The sequence below is a fragment of the Tetranychus urticae genome, chromosome 2 (genome assembly GCF_039701765.1).
Source record: "Tetranychus urticae isolate SD_2017Ah chromosome 2, NJAU_TeUrti_SD_1.0, whole genome shotgun sequence".
In the NCBI taxonomy this organism is placed as follows: domain Eukaryota; kingdom Metazoa; phylum Arthropoda; class Arachnida; order Trombidiformes; family Tetranychidae; genus Tetranychus; species Tetranychus urticae.
This window is the reverse complement of record NC_142959.1, coordinates 11,648,534-11,675,788: the sequence shown is the minus strand read 5'-3', so window position 1 is coordinate 11,675,788 and position 27,255 is coordinate 11,648,534. Positions and strand designations below refer to the sequence as shown.

The following is a 27,255-nucleotide window of genomic DNA, read 5'->3' as shown; positions in this document are numbered from 1 at the left end:
TCCGCTCGTGTGTTATCAAATGAACGTCAATTGTATCGGAAAATATTCCATGCAAGTTATGTTGAGCAGTTTGTTGATCGTTCACGATTTAACTGAAATACACCTTTGAATAACACAATTGGAGATACAATTATCATTACCAGAATTGATGTGGAAAGCCAATTTAGTTGTCATTAAGGTAAACTTGGTTATCACATGGCTATCAAGCAACAATGACCTGTCACTATTATAATACATAGATTTTCAATCTTTTCAAATTCATCAGTTTTCACTTGTCTCAATTTATTATTGTATTGTTTTTACCATGTAATAAAAATCTGGACGAGTAAAATGAAAGGGATTTCACTAAGCCACAGATTTGATATAAAAGTATTAGACACTAATCAGTAATTTCAGTAAATCTGATTTATCAAACGAATCAGTTTAAATCAGCAAAAATGGTACTGAAAATGTTTAAACTTACTCTTGTTTTGCTCTGCATTTCAGCCAGTAAGTATTAACGGTTAAAACAAAACGCCATCTTTTGTTAAATTAAATCCTTTCTCACTTTCATTTCTGTAAAATTTAAGTAAACAAAGATAATCCGTTAGATAAGAAGACTCTTCTTAACTCTTTGAAAGGGTTTATTTAATTACAAAAGATGATGATTATTTTGTTGAAATTGAATCTTTTTATGTTTTACTGTGAATTTATTTGATTTAAATTTAAAGCAGTTGTCTTATTTTAACGATGTTTTATTTTTTGTTACTTAAGTTACTGTGAGTGAAGGTCGAGCTGTTCAAAAACGAAATGTCTTGGATGATTTATTGGCCAACGTTCAAGCTACGATAAAGGTTGAAGATGATGGCAAGTTGTCGCTTCCTGCTGTTGGACAAATTGAACGTGCTCGGTCAAGCTTCCTCGAATCCATTTCACAACTGTATGCAGCCGCCCAGCAAGGTACCGATAATTTTGAATCATACCTTCCAGATTTACAAAAGATTTTGTCTCAACGAGTTGACTCTGTTGTTAAAGCCCTGGATAAACACTTGGTTCAAAATTCTCGTAAAATTGACGAGATTAAAAAGTTCATGCTCCAAAATGATGGTAAAACATTGAGATCACTGGAAAGTCGATTTGAAAATCTTATCTCAATGCCTGATGTGTCCACTGAAAGTATCTTTCAAATCCTTGGTACTATTGATAAGATTGAAAAACATTTGATTAGTGAAGTTTCATCTCTTAAATCTCGGGGTCTGTTCGGAATCAATTGGGGTTCAGTAAAGGACACTGTTGTTGATCGAGGAACTGCCATTGCTGAGAAAGTTGGTGATACTATTAGATGCTTCTTTGGAATTGGCTGTGGAAATAGAAAATCTAAGGCCGATGAAGAAAAGGATCAGAAGAAGAGGCAAGAGGAAGAAGAAAAGAAGAGGAAACAACAGGAGAAGATTGAAAAAGAGAAAGAAAATGTAAGAGCGGCCTTAGAGAAGGTTGAAAAAGCCGATAGACTGTCCAATGAAGAAAAAATTGATACATTTAGACAAGCTAGTGCTGCACTAGACAAAGCTGAAAACTCTGCGGATCAAGTAATCAAAGAAGTCAAATCAAACTCACCAACTAAAAATGGTTCTAGTGCTTCATCATCTTCCAAAACTAACACTAAGCCAACTTCAAACTCTGAAAAAAACACTAAATCTCAGAGTCAAGCACAACCTGTTACTTTGAAACCTGACAAAACTAAAGAGACTGATAATTCAAAGAAGACTTCTTCTCCGCAGAAACAATCTCAATCTTCTGGTCCTTCTGCTGCTAAAAAACCTGTAGACTCAAAGAAAGATTTATCTCCACAAAAGCAATCTGAATCTTCTTCGGGTGTACAATTAGTTGTAGATTTGCCAGTATCCGCTTCTCAAAATACTAATTCTGGAACCTCGAATGATAAAAAATCTGGACCTTCTACTAAACAAACTGCTGAACCTAAGAAAGAATCTGAAGCATCTAAGCAATCGAAAGCAGTCGAATCAAAGAAGGGTTCTTCTCCACAGAAACAATCTGAATCTTCTTCGGGTGCACAATTGATTGTAGATTTGCCAGTATCCACTTCTTCAAATACTAATTCTGGAGCCTCGAATGAAAAAAAATCTGAATCTTCTTCTACTAAACAAACTGCTGAACCTAAGAAAGATTCTTCTTCACAAAAGCAATCTGAACCTTCTTCTAGTGCTCAAAATGCTGAACCTAAAAAAGATGTTGAATCGTCTAAGCAATCGCAAGCGATAGAATCAAAGAAAGATTCTTCTCCACAAAAACAATCTGATTCTTCTTCTGGTGTACAATTGGTTGTAGACGCGCCAGTGTCCACTTCTTTGGATACTAATTCTGGAACCTCAAATGATAAAAAATCTTCCGACTCTACATCGGACCCTTCTGCTACTAAACAAACTGCTGAATCAAAGAAGGATTCTTCTTCTGGTGTACAATTAGTTGTAGATTTGCCAGTATCTTCTTCTCAAAATACTAATTCTGGAACCTCGAATAATAAAAAATCTGAACCTTCTTCTGAACCTTCTTCTACTAAACAAACTGTTGAACCTACGAAAGGTTCTGAATCATCTAAGCAATCTGAAGCTTCTACTAAACAAAACGATGAACTTACGAAAGATTCTGCTCCACAAAAACAATCTAATTCTTCTTCTGGTGTACAATTGGTTGTAGACACGCCAGTATCCAATTCTCAGGATACTAGGTCTGGAAATTCAAATGATAAAAAATCTTCTGACTCTTCATCTGAACCTTCTTCTACTAAACAAACTGTTGAACCTACGAAAGATTCTGAATCATCCAAGCAATCCCAAGCAAGCGAATCAAAGAAAGATTCTTCTTCTGGTGTACAATTGGTTGTAGATACGCCTGTATCCTCCGGCTCTTCTGATAGAAACCAACCTACAGATACGAAAAAGGATGTTGATTCATCTGAAAAAACCCACAACTCTGAATCCAAAATCAATGAGCATGAAACTAGTACTAAACATTCTGATCTCTATTCTCAGACCGTTACCCAAGCATGGAACGCCGAGTCTTTATCCGCAGGTCAAGATCATACAACAAAACCTAATGCATCGTTATCTGATGAAACTGCTGTTGAATTTTCAAGTGATTCTTATGAAGATGTTACTGTTGGTTCAGCAGCTTCATCAGAAACAAGCAATCATGGATCGATTTCAGTTGCAGCTACATCTGAAGCTAATCAACCTACAACTCAGTCCACAAATTCTAGTACGTCTGATGGTAACAAAGTTGTCGTCATAATAACTTCAAATGATAACGACTCTGGTTCATCTGAAATACCATCACAATCGTCCAATCAGCAAACTAGTTCTAACTCAGCGTCTGCAACTAATAATCAAACATCTCAAGAATCCAGCTCAACTATTACTTCCGTTCATGATGGCGTTAACGCTGGATCTGACCAAGCAAAAGATCAATCTGGTTCTCCCTCTTCTCAAACTTCGAATCATGAATCAAGCTTAAGCTCTACTTCCGAATCTACCACTCAATCTTCTCAAGCATCTTATGAATCTAGCTCAATTAGGACTTCAGATACAGAGTCTAATAGCCCAGTAACACAACAATCAGGCGGATTATCCATAGATGTAACTGTTGGATCAATTGTTCCAGTTTCAACTGAAACTAGTAGCCAAGCTACCCAATCAACCTCGCAGTCATCCAGCAATGTATCAGTTTCAGTTTCAACTGAAGATGACGAACCTACAACTTCAAGTCCCTCTGATGGAAACACAGTGGTCGTAATCGTGACCACAAATGAGAGTGACTCTGCTTCATCTGGTACTCCATCACAATCTGCAAATCAGCAAACCAGTTCTAGTTCTTCGTCTGTAACTAACAATCAAGCATCTCAAGAAACCAGCCCAACTGTTGCTTCAACTTTTGATTCAATTTCAGAAGTCCAAAGCACTCAATCATCTTCCAGTGCATCTTATGAAGATACCACCGTTGGATCATCAGAGGTTGTAGATCAATCTGCTTCTCAAACATCCAGTCAAAATACAAAACCTAGTTCTTCAGCCGATTCTGGTTCAATCCGGACTTCAGGTTCCGATTCTCCGTCTTATAACCCAGTTACTCAACAATCAGCTGAAGCATCCATAGATGTAACCGTTGGATCAGTTGATCCAGTTTCAACTGAATCTAGTAGCCAAGCTACCCAAACATCTTCACAGTCATTTAGCAATGTATCAATCTCTGTTGCAGCTTCATCTGAAGGTGTTGCACCTACGACTCAGGCAACTTCTAGTACCCCTGATGGTAACACAGTTGTTGTAATAATAGCTTCAAATGATAATGACTCTGTTTCTTCTGGTACATCATCACAATCTTCATCTTATGCAACTAATAGTCAAATATCTCAAGCATCCAACTCAACAGTTACACCTCTTAATGAAGATTTAGGTCCAGCTTTTACAACATCTAGTGAATCATTGTCTGATGAAATTGCTTTTGAATTTTCAACTGATTCTTACGAAGATGCTACTGTCGGATCATCAGCCTCATCTGCAACTAGCAATGTATCAATCTCAGTTTCAACTTCATCTGAGGGTAATGAACCAACAACTCAGGCAACTTCTAGTACATCTGATGGGGATACCGTTGTCGTAATAGTGACCACAAATGATAATGACTCTGCTTCATCTGGTACTCCATCACAAACTTCAAATCAGCAAACTAGCTCAAGTTCGTCGTCTGCAACTATTAATCAAGTATCTCAAGAGTCAAACTCAACTGTTGATCCTATTTCAGAAGTTCAAAGCACTCAATCTTCTTCCAGTTCATCTTATGCCGATACTACCGTTGGATCTTCTGAGGTTGTAAATCAATCTACTCCTCAAACATCCAGTCAGAGTTCAACACCTAGTTCTTCGGCTGAATCTGATTCAATCAGGGTGTCAGATACAGAGTCTAATAGCCCAGTAACACAACAATCAGGCGGATTATCCATAGATGTAACTGTTGGATCAATTGTTCCAGTTTCAACTGAAACTAGTAGCCAAGCTACCCAATCATCCTCGCAGTCATCCAGCAATGTATCATCTTCAGTTTTATCTGAAGGTAATGCACCTACAACTTCTAGTACCTCTGATGGAAACACAGGTGTCGTAATCGTGACCACAAATGAAAATGACTCTGCTTCATCTGGTACTGCACCACAAACTTCAAATCAGCAAACTAGTTCTAGTTCTTCGTCTGTAAATAATAGTCAAGCATCTCAAGAATCCAACTCAACTGTTGCTTCTCTTTATGTAGATTCAACTGTTGGCTCTGCGGTTACCGAAAATCAATCCGTATCTCAAACATCAACATCTAGTTTGGAGTATAGCACACAAGCTTCATCTCAGGAATCTGGCGAAATTCGTACCTCAGATTCAGAGTCCAGTAACCCAGTTTCTCAACAATCAAGTGAAGTATCAATAGATGTAACTGTTGGATCAGTTGATTCAGTCGCGACAGAAACCAGTAGCCAAGCTTCGCAAACATCTTCACAATCGTCCAGCAATGTATCAGTCTCAGTTTCAATTACATCTGAAGGTAACGAACCTACGACTTCTAATACGTCTGATGGTAACACCGTTGTGATAGTCACCACAAATGATAATGACTTTGGTTCAGCTGGAACATCATCTCAATCTTCAAGTCATCAAGATGTCTCGTCTCTTAATGAACATCCAACTGAGAGTCAAGATCTTACAACAACTAGTGAATCGTTGTCAGATGAAATCGATTTTGAATTTTCAACTGATTCTTATGAAGAAGTAACCGTCGGATCATCAGCCTCATCTGCAACTAGTAACTACGAATCACAATCATCTAACCATGAATCAGTCTCAGTTTCAGCTACAACTCAAAGTAACGAACCTACAACTTCTAATTCAGCTGATGGTAACACAGTGGTCGTAGTCGTGGCAACAAATCAGAATGACTCTGCTTCATCTGGTACTCCATCACAATCTGCAAATCAGCAAACAAGTTCTAGTTCTTCGTCTGCGACTAACAGTCAAGCATCTCAAGAGTCAAACCCAACTGTTGCTTCTCTTTATGAAGATTCAATTGTTGGCTCTGCGGTTACCGAAAACCAATCCGTATCTCAAACGTCAACATCTAGTTCGGAGTATAGCACACAAGCTTCATCTCAGGAATCTGGTGCTAAGCGGACCTCAGATTCAGAGTCCAGTAACCCAGTTTCTCAACAATCAAGTGAAGTATCTGCAGATGTAACTGTTGGATCAATTGTTCCAGTTTCAACTGAAACTAGTAGCCAAGCTGTCCAAACGTCCTCGCAGTCATCCAGCAATGTATCAGCCTCAGTTTCATCTGAAGTTAACGAACCTACAACCTCTAGTACCTCTGACGGTAACACAGTTGTTGTAATTGTATCATCAAACGAAAACAGCGAAGTTTCATCTTCGCAATCCGCTAGCCATGAATCAAAACCATCTGATGACTCTGTTTCTCAATCAGTTACCCCAGCATGGAACTCTGCTTCTTTACATGAGGGTCAAGATCTCACAACATCTAGTGAATCATTATCTGATGAAATTGCTTTTGAATTTTCAACTGATTCTTACGAAGATGCTACTGTTGGGTCATCTGCCTCATCATCAATCTCTGTTTCAACTACATCTGAAGGTAATGAACCAACAACTCAGGCAACGTCTAGTACATCTGATGGGAATACAGTTGTTGTAATAGTGACCACAAATGAGAATGAGTCTGGCTCATCTAGTGCTCCATCACAAACTTCAAGTCAGCAAACTAACTCTGGTTCTGCGGCTAATAATCAAGCATCTCAAGAATCAAACCCAACTGTCGCTTCAAATTTTGATTCAATTTCAGAAGTCCAAAGCACTCAATCATCTGCCAGTTCATCTTATGATGATACAACCGTTGGATCCTCAGAAGCTGTAGTTCAATCTACTCATAAGATGCCAACTCAAGATTCAACACCTAGTTCTTCAACCCAATCAACTTCAAATTCAGATTCAGAATCTAGTAACCCAGTAACTCAACAATCAGGTGGAGTATCAATAGATGTAACAGTTGGATCAGTTGATTCAGTTTCTACAGAAACTAGTAGCCAAGCTTCGCAAACGTCTTCACAATCAACTAGCAACACAGCAAATTCAGCTGCAGGTTCTTCTGGTGCAGATGCTGTTGTTGTATTTGTCACCTCAACTGAAGCAACTACTGGTTCTTTTGGAATTCCTTCACAATCAACAAGCTCATCATCTAGTTCCTCATCTGAAATTAACAATCAATCTTCGGAGCAAAAATACGAATCATCCTCTTCTGAAACAATTACTCAAGCATGGAATTCGGGTTCTTTAGCTGTTGAACAAGATAATACGAATGCATCTGGTGGATTGTCTGATGGAACTGTTTTTGAGTTCTCAACAGATTCTTATGAAGATCAAACTGTTGGATCTGTAGTAACCCAAGACCAATCCGTATCTCCAACCTCATCATCTAGTTCGGAGTATAGCACACAATCTTCTCAATCATCTCAACAATCTGAGTCAACCCGTAACTCAAATTCAGAGCCTAGTAACCCAGTAACTCAACAATCAGATGAAGTATCCATAGATGTAACCGTTGGATCAGTCTCGACAGAAAGCCAAGATCCCCAAACATCTTCACAATCATCCAGCAATGTATCAATATCAGTTTCAACTTCATCTGAAGGTAATGAACCAACAACTCAGGCAACTTCTAGTAAATCTGATGGTAACACAGTTGTCGTAATAGTGACCACAAATGACTCTGCTTCATCTGGTACTCCATCACAAACTTCAAATCAGCAAACCAGCTCTAGTTCATCGTCTGTAATTAATAATCAAGCATCTCAAGAAAATCGCCCAACTGTTGCTTCAACTTTTGATTTTATTTCAGAAGCCCCAAGCACTCAATCATCTTCCAGTCCATCTTATGACGATACCACCGTTGGATCATCAGAGGTTGTAGACCAATCTACTTCTCAAACATCCAGTCAAAATACAACACCTAGTTCTTCAGTCGAATCTGGCTCAATCCGAAATTCAGATTCAGATTCACAGTCTTATAGCCCAGTTACTCAACAATCAGGTGAAGTATCAATCGATGTGACCGTTGGATCAGTCGACTCAGTTTCAACTGAAACTAGTAGCCAATCCACCCAAACATCATCACAATCGTCCAGCAATGTATCAGTCTCCGTTTCAACTGCATCTGAAGGTAACGAACCTACAACTTCAGCATCTAGTTCTTCAGCCCAATCTGGCACTCAATCATCCCAGGAATCTGGTTCTATCCGTACCTCAGATTCAGAATCTAGTAATCCAGTTACTCAACAGTCAAGTGCGATAGATATAGATGTAACAGTTGGATCAGTTGATTCAGTTTCTTCAGAAACGAGTAGCCAAGCTTCGCAAACGTCTTCACAATCAACTAGCAACACAGCAAATTCATCTGCAGGTTCTTCTGGTGTAGATGCTGTTGTTGTATTTGTTACCTCAACTGAAGCAACTACCGGTACTTATGAAAGTTCTTCACAGGCAACAAGCTCATCTTCGAGCTCTACATTTGAAGTTACTTCTCAAGTTTACCAATCTGGCAGTTCATCTAGCTCAAGTTCATCAGCAAGTTTCCATTTTACCAACCAGACAAGCCAAGTTAATGAAGACAATGAACCAGCAGTATCAACAGAAACTATTCAAGTCGACCAAACATCTACTCAGTCTTCAAGTCAAGAGGCTGTTTCAAATTCCAGCGCTGCCTCTGAAACAAAAAATCCAGTTACTCAACCAGCTGTTGACACTTCTTCTTCCGAATCCTCTCATGCCTTTGACGAGATAACGCGTGTTTCTACTCCTCTGGAATCGATAACCGAAGCTGTGAATGAAGTTAATAATGAGTCTGACAGTACTGAAGCCTCTCAAATAACTTCAACTGGAAATGCTTCACATAATCACACTTTATACGTTGCTGTCAAAGTATCTTCAACTGAACCTATTGTCGCTTCGTCTGTCGCCAAAAAGGTTAAAACGGTGCTTTCTAGTTCCTCAAATTCAGCTGATGTTGTAGTTATCCCTGCAGCATAATGAAAGATAAATTTCAAACTCTATTTCTATCTTATCCAAATTTCCTTGCAGCTTTTTTAAATTCAATAAATAATTATTGAATTATAATTCTGTCCTCACTCGAAAAAATATATTGGTAAAAAATTAGAATTTCATCCAAAATAAGACTTTTTCATTAGAAGATTATTCTGTGATATGTAAATATTGTTGCTCGGGTTTTGTTCAGTTTGCATAAGTTCCTAAAACGGCCATTAGTCAATTCAATAATATAAAATTTTGTAAAAAATTTTAAGACTTTATAATCAAGTGGTAATTAAGATAAAAGTTTATCCGGCGTCTGTTAAAATATGTATTAGATACATTGATTTGCAACCAATGAAAAAGATAATAAAAGTAACACTTACCAGGTAATCATGATACCTAAAAATGCTATCTATACACCACCCAATTAAAAGTGTCATAAACATTTTGAAAAAGACCTAACGGTTTTCAACTGACTACTCACCGGTTCAAGCTTTCCTTTGTTTTATTTTTATTGAAACTGTAAATCTTCAATCTAGTGGGCTAAAAATGATTGTTTCAAATATTAATGTCACCTCTTTTGTGGTCTTTCAACTGTGTTTCTCTTTGGTATCACTCACAGATAAATAGGTTGATGAATTGATAACAGCTTTAGGTCCCGGATAACAAACGTCGTTATTGTTCATTTGGTTTTTGTATTTTGCTGCATTTTTCATTGAAATTGCATGTGTAATTTTGGCGGAAACGGTAAGTCAAATCGGATAACTTTTGATAATCATTTCCACACTTGTATTTTTCATCTGAACGTTTGTAAATCACGCAGACATCACCTGAATTCCTAGATCGCCATTCTCAGACCAAAATCCACTTCCATTAGTAAAAAACAATTTTCTTTATCTTGTGTCTCTTTTCTCATCACTGGCAATGTAAACTTGACTTCATTGACAGTTTTCATCATTATCACAAAACTGTATTATAACATAGATACATCAATTGGGAACGTGATAGAAAAAAATAAAGACAGAGAGAGACAGAGAAATCAGAGGGAGTTGAAGCGCCTTGAACAAAAGTCTACTACACTAATTGTTAGTCATTATTTTAGCTAAATTCATGTTAATCAGTGCCTAGTGTTTAAAGTTGCATGCTACTGCCAATTATTTATTACTTCAACTGTTAATCTTAGTGTTTCACTTTTTTCAATCAACAGTGAAAATTGTTAAAGCTCATCTGTTGTGATTAAAGATGCTGCTTAGTGAACAAACGCGCCTAAAATATCTAGAAAAATTTGATCGACTCCTTGGAATAAATCGAGCCAAATTTCCTGGATTCAAACTAGTTTTTCGAGTCAATTTCGCTTTAACTGTTTTGCTTTCATTTTTCTTATCAACTTGGATTACATTTTACTTTGCGAGTGTCATATTGGGACTATTGTTTATGTTAATCATATTTTAATGGATACAATTATGGACTACAAACCATCAAAACAAGTAAAATGGATCTTGTTAAGATGGTTTAATATGGATAGTTAAACTTTAGCCTTTTTTCAAAAACAGCGTCAATTTCTGGCCCTATTCTGGACGATGATGCCTTTGGATACGTCGGATATAAGTCGACTATAAGTACCAGTAAAATGAAAAATAGTGTAACACTATTGAATTTTATGGTAATTACATGTATAATACTTAAATATTTGAATATTTCTTACCTCAAGAAAAACTTGACATGAGGACAAATTGCTCTTATAAGTACAAAATGATGACACTAGAATTTGATTTAAGAATCAAAAATTTCTCTAACAGATCTCACCCTTTAACGAAGGTAAAAAGCAAATATTGATTTCCATGACATAATTATGTTTAATGATTAAAAACTAAACGATAACCCAATATTTACTTTAATAAAAACACAATGGTAATCATTTATTGAAATTTAAAATTCAACCTGAAATCTATTTCTTTATTTTCAATTTTACACTTCGTTTGTAAATTGTTTTGCGTTTACTGTTATTTCTTGAACTAGTCAACTGTTGAAAGAAGTAGACTTTCAGTTATGTCTATTTTATAGATATTCATCTATTTTTTAAAACACATTATGAAGTACTCGAATGTAGCTTCTAACATCACTTTGGACAGATCTTCTGTATTCAAGATGACTGCAAGCTCTTGTCTGACTTTGTTCATCAAAGAAACATGTTTATCAGGATAAGCGTCGCGAAATTTAATTGCTGGTCCAAGAGAGTTAATCAAGTCAATAATATATGTACCAGGGCGTCTTAGTGTCACATCAAATGTATCTTCATAACAGAGCCTATCATATGGTAATTTGATATTACGATACTTGGCCATCAATTGGTCGGTATAAACAATGTAATCAAAGCCATGGTCACGCCAAATCCGCTTAGTGGCCTCAATCAGATCCCCGATTGCATCAAGATTAGCATTTGGATCGTCAACTCGAATGAGTTTCTTCGGGATTTGATAATAGCCAAGAGTTACAAATAACCCGCCTGGGACTAAAAGGGCATCAACTTTAGCTAGAAAAGCTTCAATATTGAAAAAGTGAAGAGCCTGACAGACAGTAACCAACTGGACAGAGCCATCTTCCAATGGTATCTCCTCTCCTGAATTGACCTTATCATAAAAAACAAAATTATGCATTTAATTTAGTTTATATTAAAAAACAAAAATTCAATCAAATGTAATTAGTTAGTTAAATATTAAATGTTTGTTTACTCACCTTGAACGTGACATTGTTAAATTTATTGCGTCGCTTTGCTTCGTCAATTTGTGTTTCACTGATATCAAAACCAAAAACTTGATCAAAATAGTCGGCCAGTAAAAAGGTGGCTTGACCAGATCCACAACCAACATCAACGGCTCGATTCCATTTATTATTAGTGGGTAAACATGATTTTGAAAGTTGATTTATAATCGATTTAACAAGCTTCTCTGGAGGCGTTGGACGAGTTTCAGCATAAATAGATGAGACTTCAGTTGAATCGTAGAGTTCAGACATAATTGTTACAGCTTTTGAAATTGCAATACAAATTTTAGCAAAATTGATTACGTAGATACTCTGTTACGTAGAATTGCTTGTACTAAATTAAATGGCTGCAATTAGATTTGGAAAATAAGGTTGCATTAATTGGGCTCTGTTATAAACAGATGTACATTTGAGGTTTCAATAACTCTCAACTTGAACGCAGCATGAAATTAAAGAGGATTGATAATTTGATAAACAAGAGATTGTTTGATGAATAGATTGAGGCGATTAAACTAGTCTAGCAACCTGTGAGAAAAATACCTTCTCAGCGCGAATGATATTTTCTCTTGTCACCAACGATTAAAGAATAATCATTAAAACAATCTGTTGTAATATCGATAAAAGATATGATCTGATCTATGTTGATTCTGTATAGTCTGATAATTGTGATCATCAAGATAATGGCGCTTGAGGTATCTTGATTGATCTTGATTTACCCAATCTAATGATGCTATGCATTTGGATTGGATGGGCTAAAATTTGACAGCGAGTTTTCCCATTAAATTGATTAATCAATCATCAATTGTTTTAAAAAGAAACAATTGCTTCTATTTGTTTTTAAGGGACATAACCAGCTAACGCATCATTAATTGCAGGGAAAATGAAATCTGAAAATAAATTTCTACATACCTCTGGTAGTCAACTGTAGCCACAAATTTTCTAGTAAGTTGGTTTTAATTAATAAGGTGCTAGTAATAAACAATGTAAGTCTTTGAAACAATATTTGGCATAATTATTTTGATCAAGTCAATTCTCAATCTCCTTTTCAGTTTATGTATATGAGTCTCCAATTCAATGCGCCAGATGAATTTTTTAACGTTTTTTGGGATACTTTTCCTTTCAGTGTTTGCTTTTAATTTTCATTTCACTACGGCTGATCCAGATGATACTGTTGATGCTGCAGAGATTATTGAATCTCGAGGATTTAAAAGTGAGGTTCACACCATTGTTACCCAAGATGGTTACATTTTAACCAATTTTAGGATTGTACATCCATTGAGTAAAAATATCAACTCTAAACCGATTCTCCTTCAAAGTGGTCTCTTTGGATCAGGCGATGATTTCATTGTCACTTCACCTAATGGGTTTCTTGACGAATCCATGATTAACTTACGGGACTCTCCTGAATCTATCGATTATAAAAGACAAGGAAGTAATTTAGGATTTCTGCTGGCAAATCTTGGCTATGATGTTTGGCTAACCAATTTCAGGGGTAATTATTATTCTCGTAATCACACAAAATTTGATCCCGATTCATCAGGTAAGCCATGAGAACAAGTAATTAGTGAATAAAAAAATATGACCAATTTACCTAAGAAGCAAAGAAACATTAAAGTTTAATAAAACGTCCTAAACAGAATTTTGGTCAACTAATTTTGATGAAATGGCAACAATTGACTTACCAACCATTATTGATTATGTTTTAGACGAAACCAAAAAAGGTAAACTGACATTTTCTCAATTTTCGTTGCTTTGATCGTTCCAGTGTTTAGATTTTGATGAAGCCACTAACACATGGTGTTTAGATGTAAATTAAAACACAAAAATAAAAATAAGTTAATTAGTCCAATTACAAGAAAAGATTTGACAAGAAATGGTCAATCGATTTAACCAGTCGCCATCTTACGTAAAAAAGTGTCAATGAAAAGAGCTTGTTTCTTTAATCAACTGTAATTTATAATAACGTGAAAGCTTTAGAGATGGCGCCAAAAATTGCAACTTGCATTAGTTGATATTTTTTGTAGATTAACATTAAATTAATTTGATAATTAATTCTGTTCTAATTAATTTTACTGTTAAAATGCTATTTTTTTCTTGCTCTTTTAATTTCTTCAGAGACTGTGGGCTACATTGGTGTATCTCGTGGTGGAACAACAATGTTTGCTCTTTTATCAGATAAACCCGAATATGCTGATAAAGTAAAACCCTTTATTGCCTTGGCTCCAGCTGTGTTTATTGGAAGATCTTACCCAAGATGGGTACGTCCATTCATTGAGAACAATTTTCTAACTTCTTTGCTACTCGATCACCCATCTGAATGTCTTCCGCGTCGAATTTCAAAGCGACTCAGATCTTGGACGAAAATTCCCATGGTTAATGCAATCTTCGCTATGATTAAGCCATCTTTAAACCTGATTTTCAGAGTAAATGAGTCTCGAGCTGAGGTGTATTTGTCTCATTATCCTGCCGGTGCACCTTGTTGGGACATCGTTCATTATGGACAGTTTGCATCGAATGGATTTCGAAAGCTAGATTTTGGTGAAAAACTAAATCTAGTAAAATATGGAACCTCCGAACCGCCTGAATATCATTTGGGGAAAATCAGGTCCAATGATATAGTTATAATTAATTCTGTTGGTGACAGAATTGTGCATCCCGACAATATTGTCAAATTGGTTAACAATCTTAATGGTGAGTAAATATATCACTTTTTTATTTCTTGATCGTAAACTTTCATAAAACAACTCGTCTAATTTTTCCTTTCCTTTTTTCTTTTTCTCTATAATCGTGCTTTATTTAGTTAAACCAAAGAAATGGATTGTAATTAACCAAACAGACTTTCGGCACGGTAATTTCGTACATTCTGATGGTACTCATGTAAATTTTTTTGCGTACATTTTTCAGATTCTAGCTGGTTATTAAGCTTACGTTGCTACTTCAAAATTTAATGCGATTTTTATTATCAGCTTGGTTAATGACATTTTAATAATATTGACCCTTTTGGTTTCATATTTTCCTTTGTCGTAAAATTAAAAGCTGTCGATATCAACTTGATAAATGGTCTCGTCTCAATTTTCCGAGAATTGTCTTTTGTAATGTTACAATTACAAATGTATTGTCAAATAATACCATGTCAATCAGGATAATTACTTGCCATTAAAACATCTTTTTATGTTTTCTTCGATAGTCAAACTTATTCCTTCTTGATTAATGGACACTTGAAACCTCTAGCTCAATCAACTGAACCTTTATTAAACTTTATGCTACAATTTAAGCAAGGCTTTCAAGTTAAAAGCTTTGAAGTTGCTATTATAATATTATAATTCAAAAGCATTATTTGAAGCAGATTTTGTCTAATTTTTATTTCAACATGTCCATCTTTAGATTATAATGTTGAAACGGGAAAATGGAATGATTCCTCATTTTAACAAAGATTGATCACCAGCAAAAGAATGATTAAAATAAACAACAGAAAGCAAAAGAGGTTAACCCTTTACCAGGATAATTATCCAATGACCAAACAATTTGATTGAATATGAACAGGCAAACAAGCAAACAAAAAGCACCCCGCAACTAAATGACAATTAAACAACGATACAATCACTAATATCAACACTAAACAATAAGAAATAATAAAAGCTGAACTTGTTGAGAATCCATGCAATTATTCTGGTTTCTTATTCCTCCTCCTCTTCCTAGTTTTCATCCAACCCTTCCTACAGGGTGTAATCACAGTTTAATCTAGAGCAACAAACTTCAACCAGAGAGCAAAAAATTACAGCCAAACCTTTGTGATTCACAAAGCAGACTTTTTGGTTTTTTTTCCTAACTTCTGGTCATTTGAGTTTCAACCAAAAAAGACTGAATAAAGGGATTTAATTCAAGATTGGACAAAATTTTCAAGTCTCAATCAAAAATTAAGCTTTGCATCAATAATTATATCTATGTATTGACCATTAAAATGCAATAAAATATCAAAAGATGAATCTATTTAAATTAGACAGATTATTGACTCCGATTTATTGTATTGTAATAACAATAGGAAACCCTTTTATGATATAATGAAATGAGGAGAAATAAAAATCTCATCATTTAAGTATGAATATAGAGTTTGAATGTGCATCAAAATACCATGATAATTTGTTAACCATAACCTTAACCATATAAAATGCCAGTGACAATCAATTTAACAAGACCCATATTCCCGTATCTAGATGTTATCAAGCTTTTAAGAGAAACCTTTTGTTAGATATTTTTGCACTCCTTATAATTATCATTAGACTGTAAAAAAACTGGTAAATACAACAAACATAACTAAGATTGAACTTAATTTAACATGTTAAATATGATTATACACATGAATGTATTGGGTGAGAAAAGTAGCTCTGAATTGAGACTGAAAATGAGCAAAAAGGATAAGTAAATAGTGATGAAGAGGTTTCCTATTGTTCAATGGATTCCTCCAGTTACTAAGTGTATACTTTTGCCTTGTCTTGTTTCTTACTCCAGATCAAACTGTGCATATACAGTGTACATTTAAGGGAAGGAAGAAAAAATAGGAAGATAAAGATGATGATAATGATGAATGAGGAAACTAGGCGAGTTAAAATTCATGTCTATTGATTCTCAACAAGTTGAGTATTCATTGGTGAAGTTGTGCTTTTAGTTGAACCTTGTCATTTAAGCTTCTGCACATTAATTCAAAAATGTTAAACTATTTTCACTCATCAATATGAATAATATTGTCATATTTATGATTTATTACTGTGCAATGGCCAAGATTGAAGTTAAAGGATTACTTTTTTGTGTTCCCTTGATGGTTCTGCATTTACTTGTGATCCACAGTTTAAGGTGCAATGGTGAACAGTTTATCCTTGGTTATATCACCGGCAGTCGACGTCGACCAGGCGATGAAAAATATCCAAGACCAGGAATCACAATTTCAGGTGCAATCAGTCTGGCAATCAATGATATTGCAAATTCTCATCCTCTGGTAAATAATCATTCCCTTGAGTTCGTTGTCGCTGAAACCTTTGGTGAAGAGTCGGAAAGTATCAGGCAAACGGCAACACTTTGGGCTCAGGTTAATGTTACAGCTTACATCGGGCCACAAGAGTCGTGTGTTCATGAAGCTCGGATGGCTGCTTCCTTCAACTTACCTATGATATCGTACGTAAGTATTGTCAATAATAAAAGCATTTCCAAAGAGACTTCACCTCAACAGTTATTTTAAGTTTATGTCTTTTCCTCAACTATGATGTGCATTTCTTGGAGCATCCAATATTATTATGTTACAATTATCAAGTTAGGATGATTTGAATTTAATGTTATCAATTTTTAATTCCTTGACTCCAACTCCTTTCTTTCCACTTTACAATATTTTGTGAGAATCGCTGGTTTAATTGATGAAATTTGAAGACTTATTTTGTTCTAGTTATGATCGAGAGCAAGTAGAATGACCTAAAATTTTCTAGAATATAATAGCAAAATGAATCTTGAAATCGAGAACAAAACAAAGAACAAGAACAGAGCAAATCAGGATATCGAGTGGTCAAACAATTTGGCCATTTAATTACTTTGGTTACCAAGAAAAAGGTTCAATAAAAGCATCAATATGAATAGACAAAAGCAAAAATCAGATCCCAATCAGAAGCCAAATCAATCTTTTCAAATTAGCTACACATTTGCTTTTAAATTTAGTTTCGATCATAAAATTTGAAAATATAAATATTTTATATCATTTGTATTCAACTTTCAACAAATACATTGGGAAACTTTTAAGCTGCTTTTCTTTCAGTTGAAATTGGATATTCAACGAATTGACTGAGAATATATAAACTTGAAGAAGAGAAATGATTTAATTTGATTTAAAAGTTAATCGAAAGAAGTAAATAGTTGACTTTTTACTTTTGACTTCAAAGCGATCGAAGTAAACTCGAATTGCATTTAAAGACTCATTTGTTTACAGTTTTGTACTCATCCAGGTACTTCAGACAAACAGTTGTTTCCAACCTTTGCTCGTACTCGACCACCTGATACTCAAATATCCAAATCAGTGGCTTCTGTTTTATTGAAGTTCAAATGGTCCAAAGTTGCTCTTCTTTACTCTCAAAGTGAAAGCTCAGAACGAGACTTTGAAGCAGTTGCCAGAACAATCCAGTCCACTTTGACCGCCAACCGGATTGAGGTTCGCTTTATAAGTCGATGGACAACAACTTACCATTATGGTTACACTGACAATCCATTTAATGATCTTGTCGAGAGGTCTTATCGTCAAACTAGAAGTGAGTAAACAAAGCAATTTGCATCTGAACATTTCAAGCACTTTATTAAAAACAAAACGGCCACTTTGACCAGAAACTGGATCGTTTTCAACTTGATTTGAAGATGTTATAACTGCAAAGAACATAATAAGCACATTTGTTGCATCTTTGCATCAAACTTGTACACGAATGAGCAAAACCGAGGTAAAGATTGATTTCTTACAGTTTCCGACTCTTTAAGTTTGTAAAGACATAAAAACTGAATTCATTAGCGTGATTTAAAGGTTTCTCCGATTGTCAGTTTTCGAAAAAATCGAGTTCAAAGTTTGAACTTCGATCGCATTTTGTACAATAATGAAAGCAGATTTTATCATAAAACTCATCATAACTTATGTGAATTTTTATGAGCAACCAGAAAATGTAATTATATTGAGAAATTAAAGTTTATTTTTTCTCTAAAACAGATCAGTTCGATTTTAAGTAAATCCGATCTATCTCTGTAACCATATGATTTAGAGATCTGAAACTTATGATAACCTCATTAAAAGCAATTTCACACATTATGCAATGAATACTTTTTTCAATCTAGCAATAATTCTCTTGCTATTGGCCGTTGACCTGAAAACTTTGAACCTCGATATTTCGAAAAGGATAGTACCTACAGTGATCATTCTTTGACCTAGCATTAGGATTTATTATGGGCTAAAATAAAATATATCTTAATTTATTTAATAACGAATATCCTTCTAACAAATATGATTTGTGTTTGAGTAACCATTCGACTTTAACAATAAAGTCTCGCATCTGATAACAGAAGTAATACATGTTATAACTTTCTTTGTAGCATCTTGAAAAATTTTATATTTATAGCCCATTTACAGCATTATAGCCCATGATAGCACCTAATGATAAGTCAAAGAATGATCACTGTGGGTACTACCATTCTCGAAATATCGAGGTTCAAAGTTTTCAGGTTAACGGCCAATATCAAGAGAACTATCGATAGATTGAAAAAAGTATTCAATGCATGATGTGTGAAAATGCTTTTAATGAGCGTATCATAATTTTCAGATCTCTAAATCATATAGTTGCAGAAAAAGATCGGTTTAACTTAAAATCGAACTGATCTGTTTCAAAGAAAAAATAGAATTAAATTGCTTAAAATAATTACATTTTCTGGTTGCTCATAAAAATTCACATAAGTTATGATGAGTTTTATGATAAAATCTGCTTCAATAACTGAACAAAAGCCGATCGAAGTTTCAAGTTTGAACTGGATTTTCTAGAAAATTGTCCATCGTATGCATTAATTAATAGCGCCGATGGAGACAGATTTTATGTCCCTACAAACCCACCTACTCTCAACTCTTAAATCAAATGTTCGCGTCTTTGGCATCACTCATTGCCTTTTCATTTACAACTTTAACCAGAAAGTTGGTTTATTTACCAAGATATTGGTTGATATGAGTTTGTTTGGTTGAATAAGTTGTTTCTCGCACACTTACAACCCAAATATCATGACCAGAATGCGCTAATAGAAACTTTTGTAATGGAATTGAATTATTAGTTAGTAAACAATGAAATTGGTGTAAGAATAATGACCGTAAGTGCTAGTATTCTCGAAATATCGAGGTTCAAAGTTTTAATTTCAACGGCCAATATCAAGAGAACTATTGATAGATTGAAAAAAGTATTCAATCCATGTTGTGAAGAATTGATTTTGCTGGACTAATCTTAAGTTTCAGATCTCTAACTCACATAGTTCCAAAAATAGATCGGTTTAACTTAAAATCGAACTGATCTGTTTTACAGAAAAATTGAAATAAAATTGCTCAAAATAATTACATTTTCTGGTTGCTCACAAAAATTTACATAAGTTACAATGAATTTAATGAAAAAATCTGCTTCAATAACTGAACAAAAGCCGATCGAAGTTTCAAGTTTGATCTCGATTTTCTCGAAAATTATCGATCGGAGGAATTGTTTGATAGCGCCAATGGACTGGGTTTTCATGTCTCTACAAACCCTTTTTAGTCTCAGCTCTCAACTCAAATGTTCGAGCATTTCGCATCACTCTTTGCTTTTCATTTGCAAACTTAACCAGAAAATTGTTTAATTTACCAAGAAATGGGTTTAAATGAGTTTAGCTTGTTAAATAAGTTGTTTCTAGTCCATTTACAACCCAAATATCGACACCCAAACCCTCTAATGGCAATTTATTGAATTGAATGGTATTAGCAATTAGTGAATGAGCAAATTGGTCAAAGAATAAAGGTTGTAGGTGATGCCAATCGCGAAATATCGAGGTCTAAAGTTTTTAGGTTAATGTACAAAATGAAGAGAACTGTCGATAAATTGAAAAAATAATTCTATCTGTGATGTTTAACCTTAATTTTTGTAAACGAACAATAAGTTTCAGTTCTTTAGCTCATATAGTCACAGAGATAGATCGGTTTAACTTAAAATCGAACTGATCTGTTTTACAGAAAAAATAAACTTTAATTTCTAAATATAATTACATTTTCTGATTGCTCATAAAAATTCACATAAGTTATGATGAGTTTTAAGATAAAATCTGCTTTCATTATTGTACAAAATGCGATCGAAGTTCAAACTTTGAACTCGATTTTTTCGAAAACTGACAATCGGAGAAACCTTTAAATAGCACTAATGAATTCAGTTTTTATGTCTTTACAAACTTAAAGAGTCGGAACCTGTAAGAAATCAATTTTTACCTCGTTTTTGCTGATTCGCTCAAGCTTGATGCACAAATGCAACAATTGTGCTAATTGTCTTTTTAGTAACAACCATTTGAGAAAACCTTAAATTGCTGCTAAAGTTTCATCAAACTAAACTAAGCTGCTAAGTTTAGGTTTTAGCTAAAATTCTTAGGTGTTCTATGAAAGATTCATTTTGAAAAAAGAACCCAATTTTACGCTGAAATTAGGTTTGTTACAAAGCTCTATGAAACGATAGTTTTTGATTGATGGCCCGATATATGATTTAACGAAAATGCATTTCAATTGATAAACTTTGCTTTTTGTAAAGTAACAAATTACGAGAGCTTGTCAATTGTTTTTAATAATTAAAGATTAATATCTTGAAACAAACTGTTCTAGCGATTTCGAGGCAAAAATGTTGAATTATTGAATAGTTTTCAAAGAAATCTAATAAATTGAAGGCTCTTTATTTTCATAATCATAAATATTAGAAACGTTGAAAAATTTTAGCAAAAAATTTTAATGAAAATACAGAAACTCTTCGACTATTGAAAACATGGTTTACAGAATTTGCTTTTTCTTTGACATTCATATTGATTTACTAACATTTCAAGGGTTTTTGAAATATTTTTAACTCATTTTTGGTCTGTTTATTGGGCTAGTCTATGTAGTTGTGGGCCATTATTTTGAACATCTTGGTTTCATGTTGAGTCTTGAAGAGAAAGGCTTACTCCAAAGTGGACAATACTTTGTGGTTGGAGTGGATGTTGAACATTACAATAGCCAAGAGCCGCAAATATACTTTAAAGGTAAGTCAAAACATTTATTTCAAATATCCAAGTTTCATTCAATAAAACATAAAAGATGATTTTTGATTGTCAATCCAAATCTACTTTAAGGGCACTAATTGTTCAGGATTGTTATTATAATATTACAACTTGGATATCGAAGGGAAAAATTGTCTTTTTTGACCTAGTGACGCAAAAACGGAAATAATGAAAGTCACGAATTTGGTGATTTGTTAATTTGTTCATTTTATTCTGATAGGATTATTAAAGGATCAAATTAATCAAGTTGCTCAAAAAAGTTTCCAGTCTTATATTGGCGTCGTCTCATCACCTTATACTGGATCTGAATCATTTTCATTGAAAGTTAATCGTTACCTGCAAATGCCTCCATTTAATATACCAAACCCTTTGGGTTCCTTTGGCGGTCTTAAAAGGGTAAGTTTTATTCAGATTGTTGCCATTTGTGATTAAAATTAAACCAAGTTTACTTAAGATGATCAAGTGACCAGACTGCAGAGGATAGTTGAGTGGACAGATTAATGGCTGATATGGTAATTCAAATAGTGAAGTGACCCACAGACAAATAACATTTCACATCTCAATTGTTTGGCATGTCAAGAAATTCAATGCATTTTAATATTGCTACAGTCAATTGACTGTTTCATCTATTCATACAACATTTCAGAGATGCTTTTAGTGCATTATTTTCACATAATTCATTGACCCTATCAATTTGAGATTTGAACAGCAAAAATTTATCCTTTATTCACTTCAAAATTTCATTTTTCTTCATGAGTAGGAAACAGCAATGAAATATTAGACAGATATTCTGAATATTAAATTTCCATCCTTCTAATCAAACGGCGTTAATTATCAATCTGGTTTGTCTTTTCTTTTTGGCTTCAATTTTGGTTCTTTCAGGTTCCAGCGGACGCTGCTTATCTCTACGATGCTGTCTTTATTTATGCCAGAGCATTGAATGATTGTTTAATTAATGGTGTGAATCCTCGTGATGGTAAACTATTACTTCAATATATCCGTAACCGTCCTTATCAAAGTAAGTTTAAATTAGTGGATAATCAAAGAATGACTTATTCCATTTGGATTGAAATTTAGGTGCCATGGGTTATCTGGTTTATATGGATCAAAATGGTGATGCAGAAGGAAATTATACTTTGATTGCCAGGAAAAAGCGTGATGATAAATATGGCCTTTATCCTATTGGAGTTTTTCAAATGCCTGCTAACTCGAGCGATTTACCGGTAATTACTTTCACCGGCTTCACAATCAATATCAATTGTGCAAAAATAGAAGATAATATTCTTATTTCCATTTGATTTTCTTGTAAAGTCTCTTAATCTAGTTGATTCAGTTGAATGGATAACTGATGATCCTCCTTCAGATGAACCTCATTGTGGCTTTGATGGTGACAAATGTAAAGGTAACAATCAATAATTAAGCAATTAATCATGGCTTTGACATCATTGATTAACAACTCTAGTCTGTAAACAAAAGTTCAATGCTGCAGGTTAATCAGTCTGTTGCTAATTTTTTTCCGACTTTTCTTTGTCTACTTTGGTTCATTCAACTGGTTTGTTAGAGCCATCATTGGAATGGTTATTTGCTTTGATCGCAAGTATTATTGCTGTAATGGCAATTCTAATGATGATTGGTTATCGAGCATGGATTTATGAACAAGAATTGGATAGCTTATTATGGAGAGTTGATTTTAAAGATGTTATTGTCCGAGAAATCGGTCCGCCCACAAAATTATCAAAGGTATGATTAAATAAATTAAATTATTCGCCAAATATGGAATTAATAATTGCTGTTGATTATTATTCACTTTCAGTTTAGGTACAGTTCCCAAGTATCACTCAATTCAGCCAGTGACATCCTCGAATTTCGCTATTGCCATTTGTATACTCAAGTAGCCTTTTATAAAGGACGATTAGTGGCACTGAAGAGGATAAACAAGAAAAATATTGTCATTAACCGAGAGTTAAAGATTGAAATGAAACAGGTAAACGCAATTTTCAATATAATCTTACCTTAATTGACATCCATTGTGAATTATAATTACATCTCAAACATTTGATAATAATAGATGAAGGACATTAGACATGATAATCTAAATCAATTCATTGGTGCTTGTGTCGATGCACCAAATATCTCAATTTTAACTGATTACTGTGCTCGTGGAAGCCTTAAGGTATGTTTAACTGGATAATTGTTGACACGAAATTTTGATAACTTCTCAATTAATTTAATTGATCGATATTGATCTTGTTGTTTCTCTTTTAGGATGTGCTTCAAAATAATGAAGTTCATCTTGATCATATTTTCATAGCTTCAATGGTCGGGGATATTATCAGGGTAAATGGTTATTGATAATGATAATTAATGAACATCAAGTTAATCTTTATTGTCCTCTTTTCTTTTGTTGCTGCCATTATTGTTCATATTGCCTTTTGACCTTTAAGGGAATGATTTATCTTCACGAATCTTCTATTCACGTCCACGGCGATTTAAAATCATCAAATTGTCTGGTTGACAGCCGTTGGACAGTTAAAATATCGGACTTTGGTTTGAACGAGTTGAAACAAGGGGCCACTTTGAAGGTTGCTGATTTTGAAAAATATTGTGAAAGTAAGTACCATATCGACGAGCATTAAGGCAAAGTGCTTACAAATAAGACTTATTATAAGCACATTCACAACCATTGACATATGTGATAAAAATCTGTTCAAATTGGGACAATAAATGTTGTATTGATCGAAAGAAAGCCTCTTCGATTAAATTCTTGCTTTTCAACGACAGTAGTCTCTCAGTAGTTCTGAATTTCAAGTAAAAGTTGAGGAAGCTCAAAAATTGAAAATTGTTAAAGGTGATTCGGTCAATCATTGCTGAATTTAGCGTCTCAATCAATAGTATATGCGTCTGCTTGCGAATATGCTGTGCTTTTAAAGTTGAGTTCGTTTCACACAGAAGCACTGTGCCTTAATGTTCATTGTGTTGCGTTCATGTTAGTTGTCTAAGTACTTGTGTAATTTCCCATATCCTTTTCAGCTATCGGTACAATCAAATTCAACAGTTAACTGAAGTAGTTATCAATGATATTTTTTTACGTCGAGATAATTCAATATTCATTCAAAATGGCAAATCAGAGTTCATTAAGGAGCTTGGAAATTTGAGTAATCAAATAGTGATCAGTTCCGGTTTAGGTAATCAATCAGCGAAGGTGAATTTATAATACCATATTCAATTTCACATTGATACTAGTTCAAGACGGATCTTGAAATCTGCAAATTTTATGCACCATTTTGTATCCTCTTTTGTTTTGCTTGATTTTTGAATTGTAATTCAAATGATAATGTTTGCGAATGTTTTATCATCACATATTTTGATTGATTTTAGATATTTTTCAACATTGATTAAGTAAATTGTTATTATACTATGTAACAGGTTTGTTATGGAGAGCTCCAGAGTTGATTCAGCTATCTGGTAATTCATTCACTGGAAGTCAAAAAGGTGATTCATATTCATTTGGAATCATTTTATATGAAATTTTGGGTCGACAAGGTCCTTGGGGAGGATCAAATCTAACAGCTACCGAGATAGTAACTTCATTGATCAACCCAAAGTTTTCTGGTAAATCGATAAGGCCACCAGTGAATTATCTCCGTGATAAATTAAAGTTGACTCAATGTAATGGTCTTGAGGGTAGCAATGGTGGCATTGGTATTTTTAATGCAAAAATTGATGGCCATGATTCAAAGAATCAATTGACCCGTGATTTATATGATTGTTGCATTTTTTGTATGGAGTCTTGTTGGTCTGAAAATCCAGAGGAAAGGCCAGACTTTAAAGCAATCCGTAACCGTCTCAAACCAATAAAAAGAGATTTAAAAAACAATATTCTTGATAACATGTTGGATATGATGGAAAGGTACACTACCAATCTTGAAGCACTGGTTGACGAAAGAACTGACCAATTGGTACAAGAAAAGAAGAAGACTGAAGACTTGTTGTATGAAATGTTACCCAAAGCGGTTGCAGATGAGCTTCGACGAGGACACAAAGTGGAAGCCGAATCGTTTGAATCAGTAACAGTCTTTTTCAGTGATATTGTGGGTTTTACCAGAATGTCGGCTCAATCAACTCCACTTCAAATTGTTGACTTTCTTAATGATTTATATACTCTTTTCGATTCAATAGTAGAGTCTTATGATGTTTATAAAGTTGAAACTATTGGTGATGCTTATATGGTTGCTTCCGGACTGCCCATCCGTAATGGTGATCTTCATGCATCCGAAATCGCTTCAATGGCATTACACTTATTAGACGCTGTTCGTAAATTTAAAATTCGTCACATTCCAGATGAAAGTTTATTGATGAGAGTGGGTATACACAGTGGACCCGTTTGCGCTGGTGTTGTTGGAGTGAAAATGCCTCGATATTGTCTATTTGGAGATACAGTCAACACTGCTTCGCGTATGGAAACAACCAGTTTACCGTTGAAAATACACGTAACAGAATCATTCCGATCCATTTTGATAAAGTTAGGTGGTTATGATTTAATGGAACGAGGTCTGATTCCAATTAAAGGTAAAGGTGAACTTAAAACATATTGGTTGACTGGTGAATCCCGGGAAAGATTGAGTCGTCGATCAATGGTCTATCCCAGAGATTCCAGGTGCCAGTTTAAAAGTTTAATGTCAACTACAACTACATCAGGTTCTTTGGCCTCGTCAACTGTTGTTAGCCCGAGTAGCTTAAGTCATGCAGGTGTAATGACAAGGAAAAGTTCGCCAGTGACTTTACCAAGTAGTCCAGTTTGTAGTCCATTAACTCTTTCCGATAACATTGGAGAAGTCGGAAAGTTGGGATCGATTGAGAATGAGATAAAAAGGGCATCTCATTTTGGGTATAAAGTTGTCGCCTCTTCTTGTGAGATTAAAATGCTTCAAAAAAGGTCAGTTTCTTCGCTGAATCGTCTTTTTCCTATGAGACCAGCAAAAAAGTACAAGACGGGATTCGATCTATATGATTTGACTTCAGGATCCCCTAAAACATCAGCAACTTCGCCGTCATTATCATATGGAAATGGCTCTACCTCCGTTAGAGTATCAAAGTTAACCAACACAGGATCAGTGAATGACATTGCTTTTGATTGTGACCAAAAAAGCCAAGAAAAATTAGGATCTCGTTCCGTTTCACCAAATTGTAATCACCAATCCCTAAAAATGGTTTCAAGTGAGAGTAAAATTTGTGTTAATCGAGTTAGTCTTGTTTTAGACCCATTTAAAAAATTTCGTGGTTCACTGAAGGATATTTTCAATCAAAAAATATCGACCTCACTTCATTCATCTGAACTTAATGATATCTCTAGGTCGGAAAGTTTTCCTTTCTTGTAATAAAAAAGAAATGGAAAACATGATAAAATGTGATCATTTAATAGTTCACAAATCATTAGTGAGCTGATGATTTATTGCGTATAATCAATACAACATTACACTAGCAACAACAAGCTTGGCATAAGTGTCTTAATTGTATTAAATGTAATTTTGTTTTTTTTCTATCAGTATTA

General features: G+C 34.5%; 4 protein-coding genes across 9 annotated transcripts; 3 read left to right on the top strand and 1 right to left on the bottom strand.

The window, feature by feature from the left end:
* The first annotated feature begins 361 nt into the window (after window positions 1-361).
* On the top strand, window positions 362-9,218 carry LOC107359755 (uncharacterized). Its single transcript, XM_015926310.3, has 2 exons — window positions 362-489; window positions 754-9,218. The coding sequence occupies exons 1-2, from the start codon at window positions 438-440 to the stop codon at window positions 9,129-9,131; spliced, it is 8,430 nt and encodes a 2,809-aa protein (XP_015781796.2). The 5' UTR covers window positions 362-437; the 3' UTR covers window positions 9,132-9,218.
* Window positions 9,219-11,019: 1,801 nt separating this feature from the next.
* On the bottom strand, window positions 11,020-12,306 carry LOC107359408 (uncharacterized). The gene is made up of 2 exons (XM_089267994.1): window positions 11,868-12,306; window positions 11,020-11,761 (listed from the first exon to the last, which is right to left on the bottom strand). Exons 1-2 carry the CDS (start codon window positions 12,144-12,146, stop codon window positions 11,204-11,206), a joined length of 837 nt encoding a protein of 278 aa, XP_089124120.1. The 5' UTR covers window positions 12,147-12,306; the 3' UTR covers window positions 11,020-11,203.
* Window positions 12,307-12,665: 359 nt separating this feature from the next.
* Window positions 12,666-15,073, top strand: LOC107359975 (gastric triacylglycerol lipase). 6 transcript variants are annotated; one of them, XM_015926581.3, is made up of 5 exons: window positions 12,666-12,836; window positions 12,944-13,434; window positions 13,532-13,615; window positions 14,010-14,585; window positions 14,695-15,073. In XM_015926581.3, the coding sequence occupies exons 2-5, from the start codon at window positions 12,969-12,971 to the stop codon at window positions 14,814-14,816; spliced, it is 1,248 nt and encodes a 415-aa protein (XP_015782067.2). In that variant the 5' UTR covers window positions 12,666-12,836; window positions 12,944-12,968; the 3' UTR covers window positions 14,817-15,073. The 6 variants fall into 6 exon arrangements, with proteins under 6 accessions (XP_015782067.2, XP_089124118.1, XP_015782066.2 ...); XM_089267992.1 differs by having other exon boundaries at window positions 12,921-13,434; XM_015926580.3 differs by having other exon boundaries at window positions 12,666-12,877.
* Window positions 15,074-16,665: 1,592 nt separating this feature from the next.
* Window positions 16,666-27,211, top strand: LOC107359407 (guanylate cyclase 32E-like). The gene is made up of 13 exons (XM_089267395.1): window positions 16,666-17,067; window positions 17,863-18,178; window positions 21,540-21,686; window positions 21,925-22,100; window positions 22,587-22,722; window positions 22,782-22,927; window positions 23,016-23,106; window positions 23,266-23,444; window positions 23,518-23,688; window positions 23,773-23,877; window positions 23,970-24,041; window positions 24,149-24,314; window positions 25,131-27,211. Exons 1-13 carry the CDS (start codon window positions 16,666-16,668, stop codon window positions 27,080-27,082), a joined length of 4,059 nt encoding a protein of 1,352 aa, XP_089123521.1. The 3' UTR covers window positions 27,083-27,211.
* Window positions 27,212-27,255: the final 44 nt, after the last annotated feature.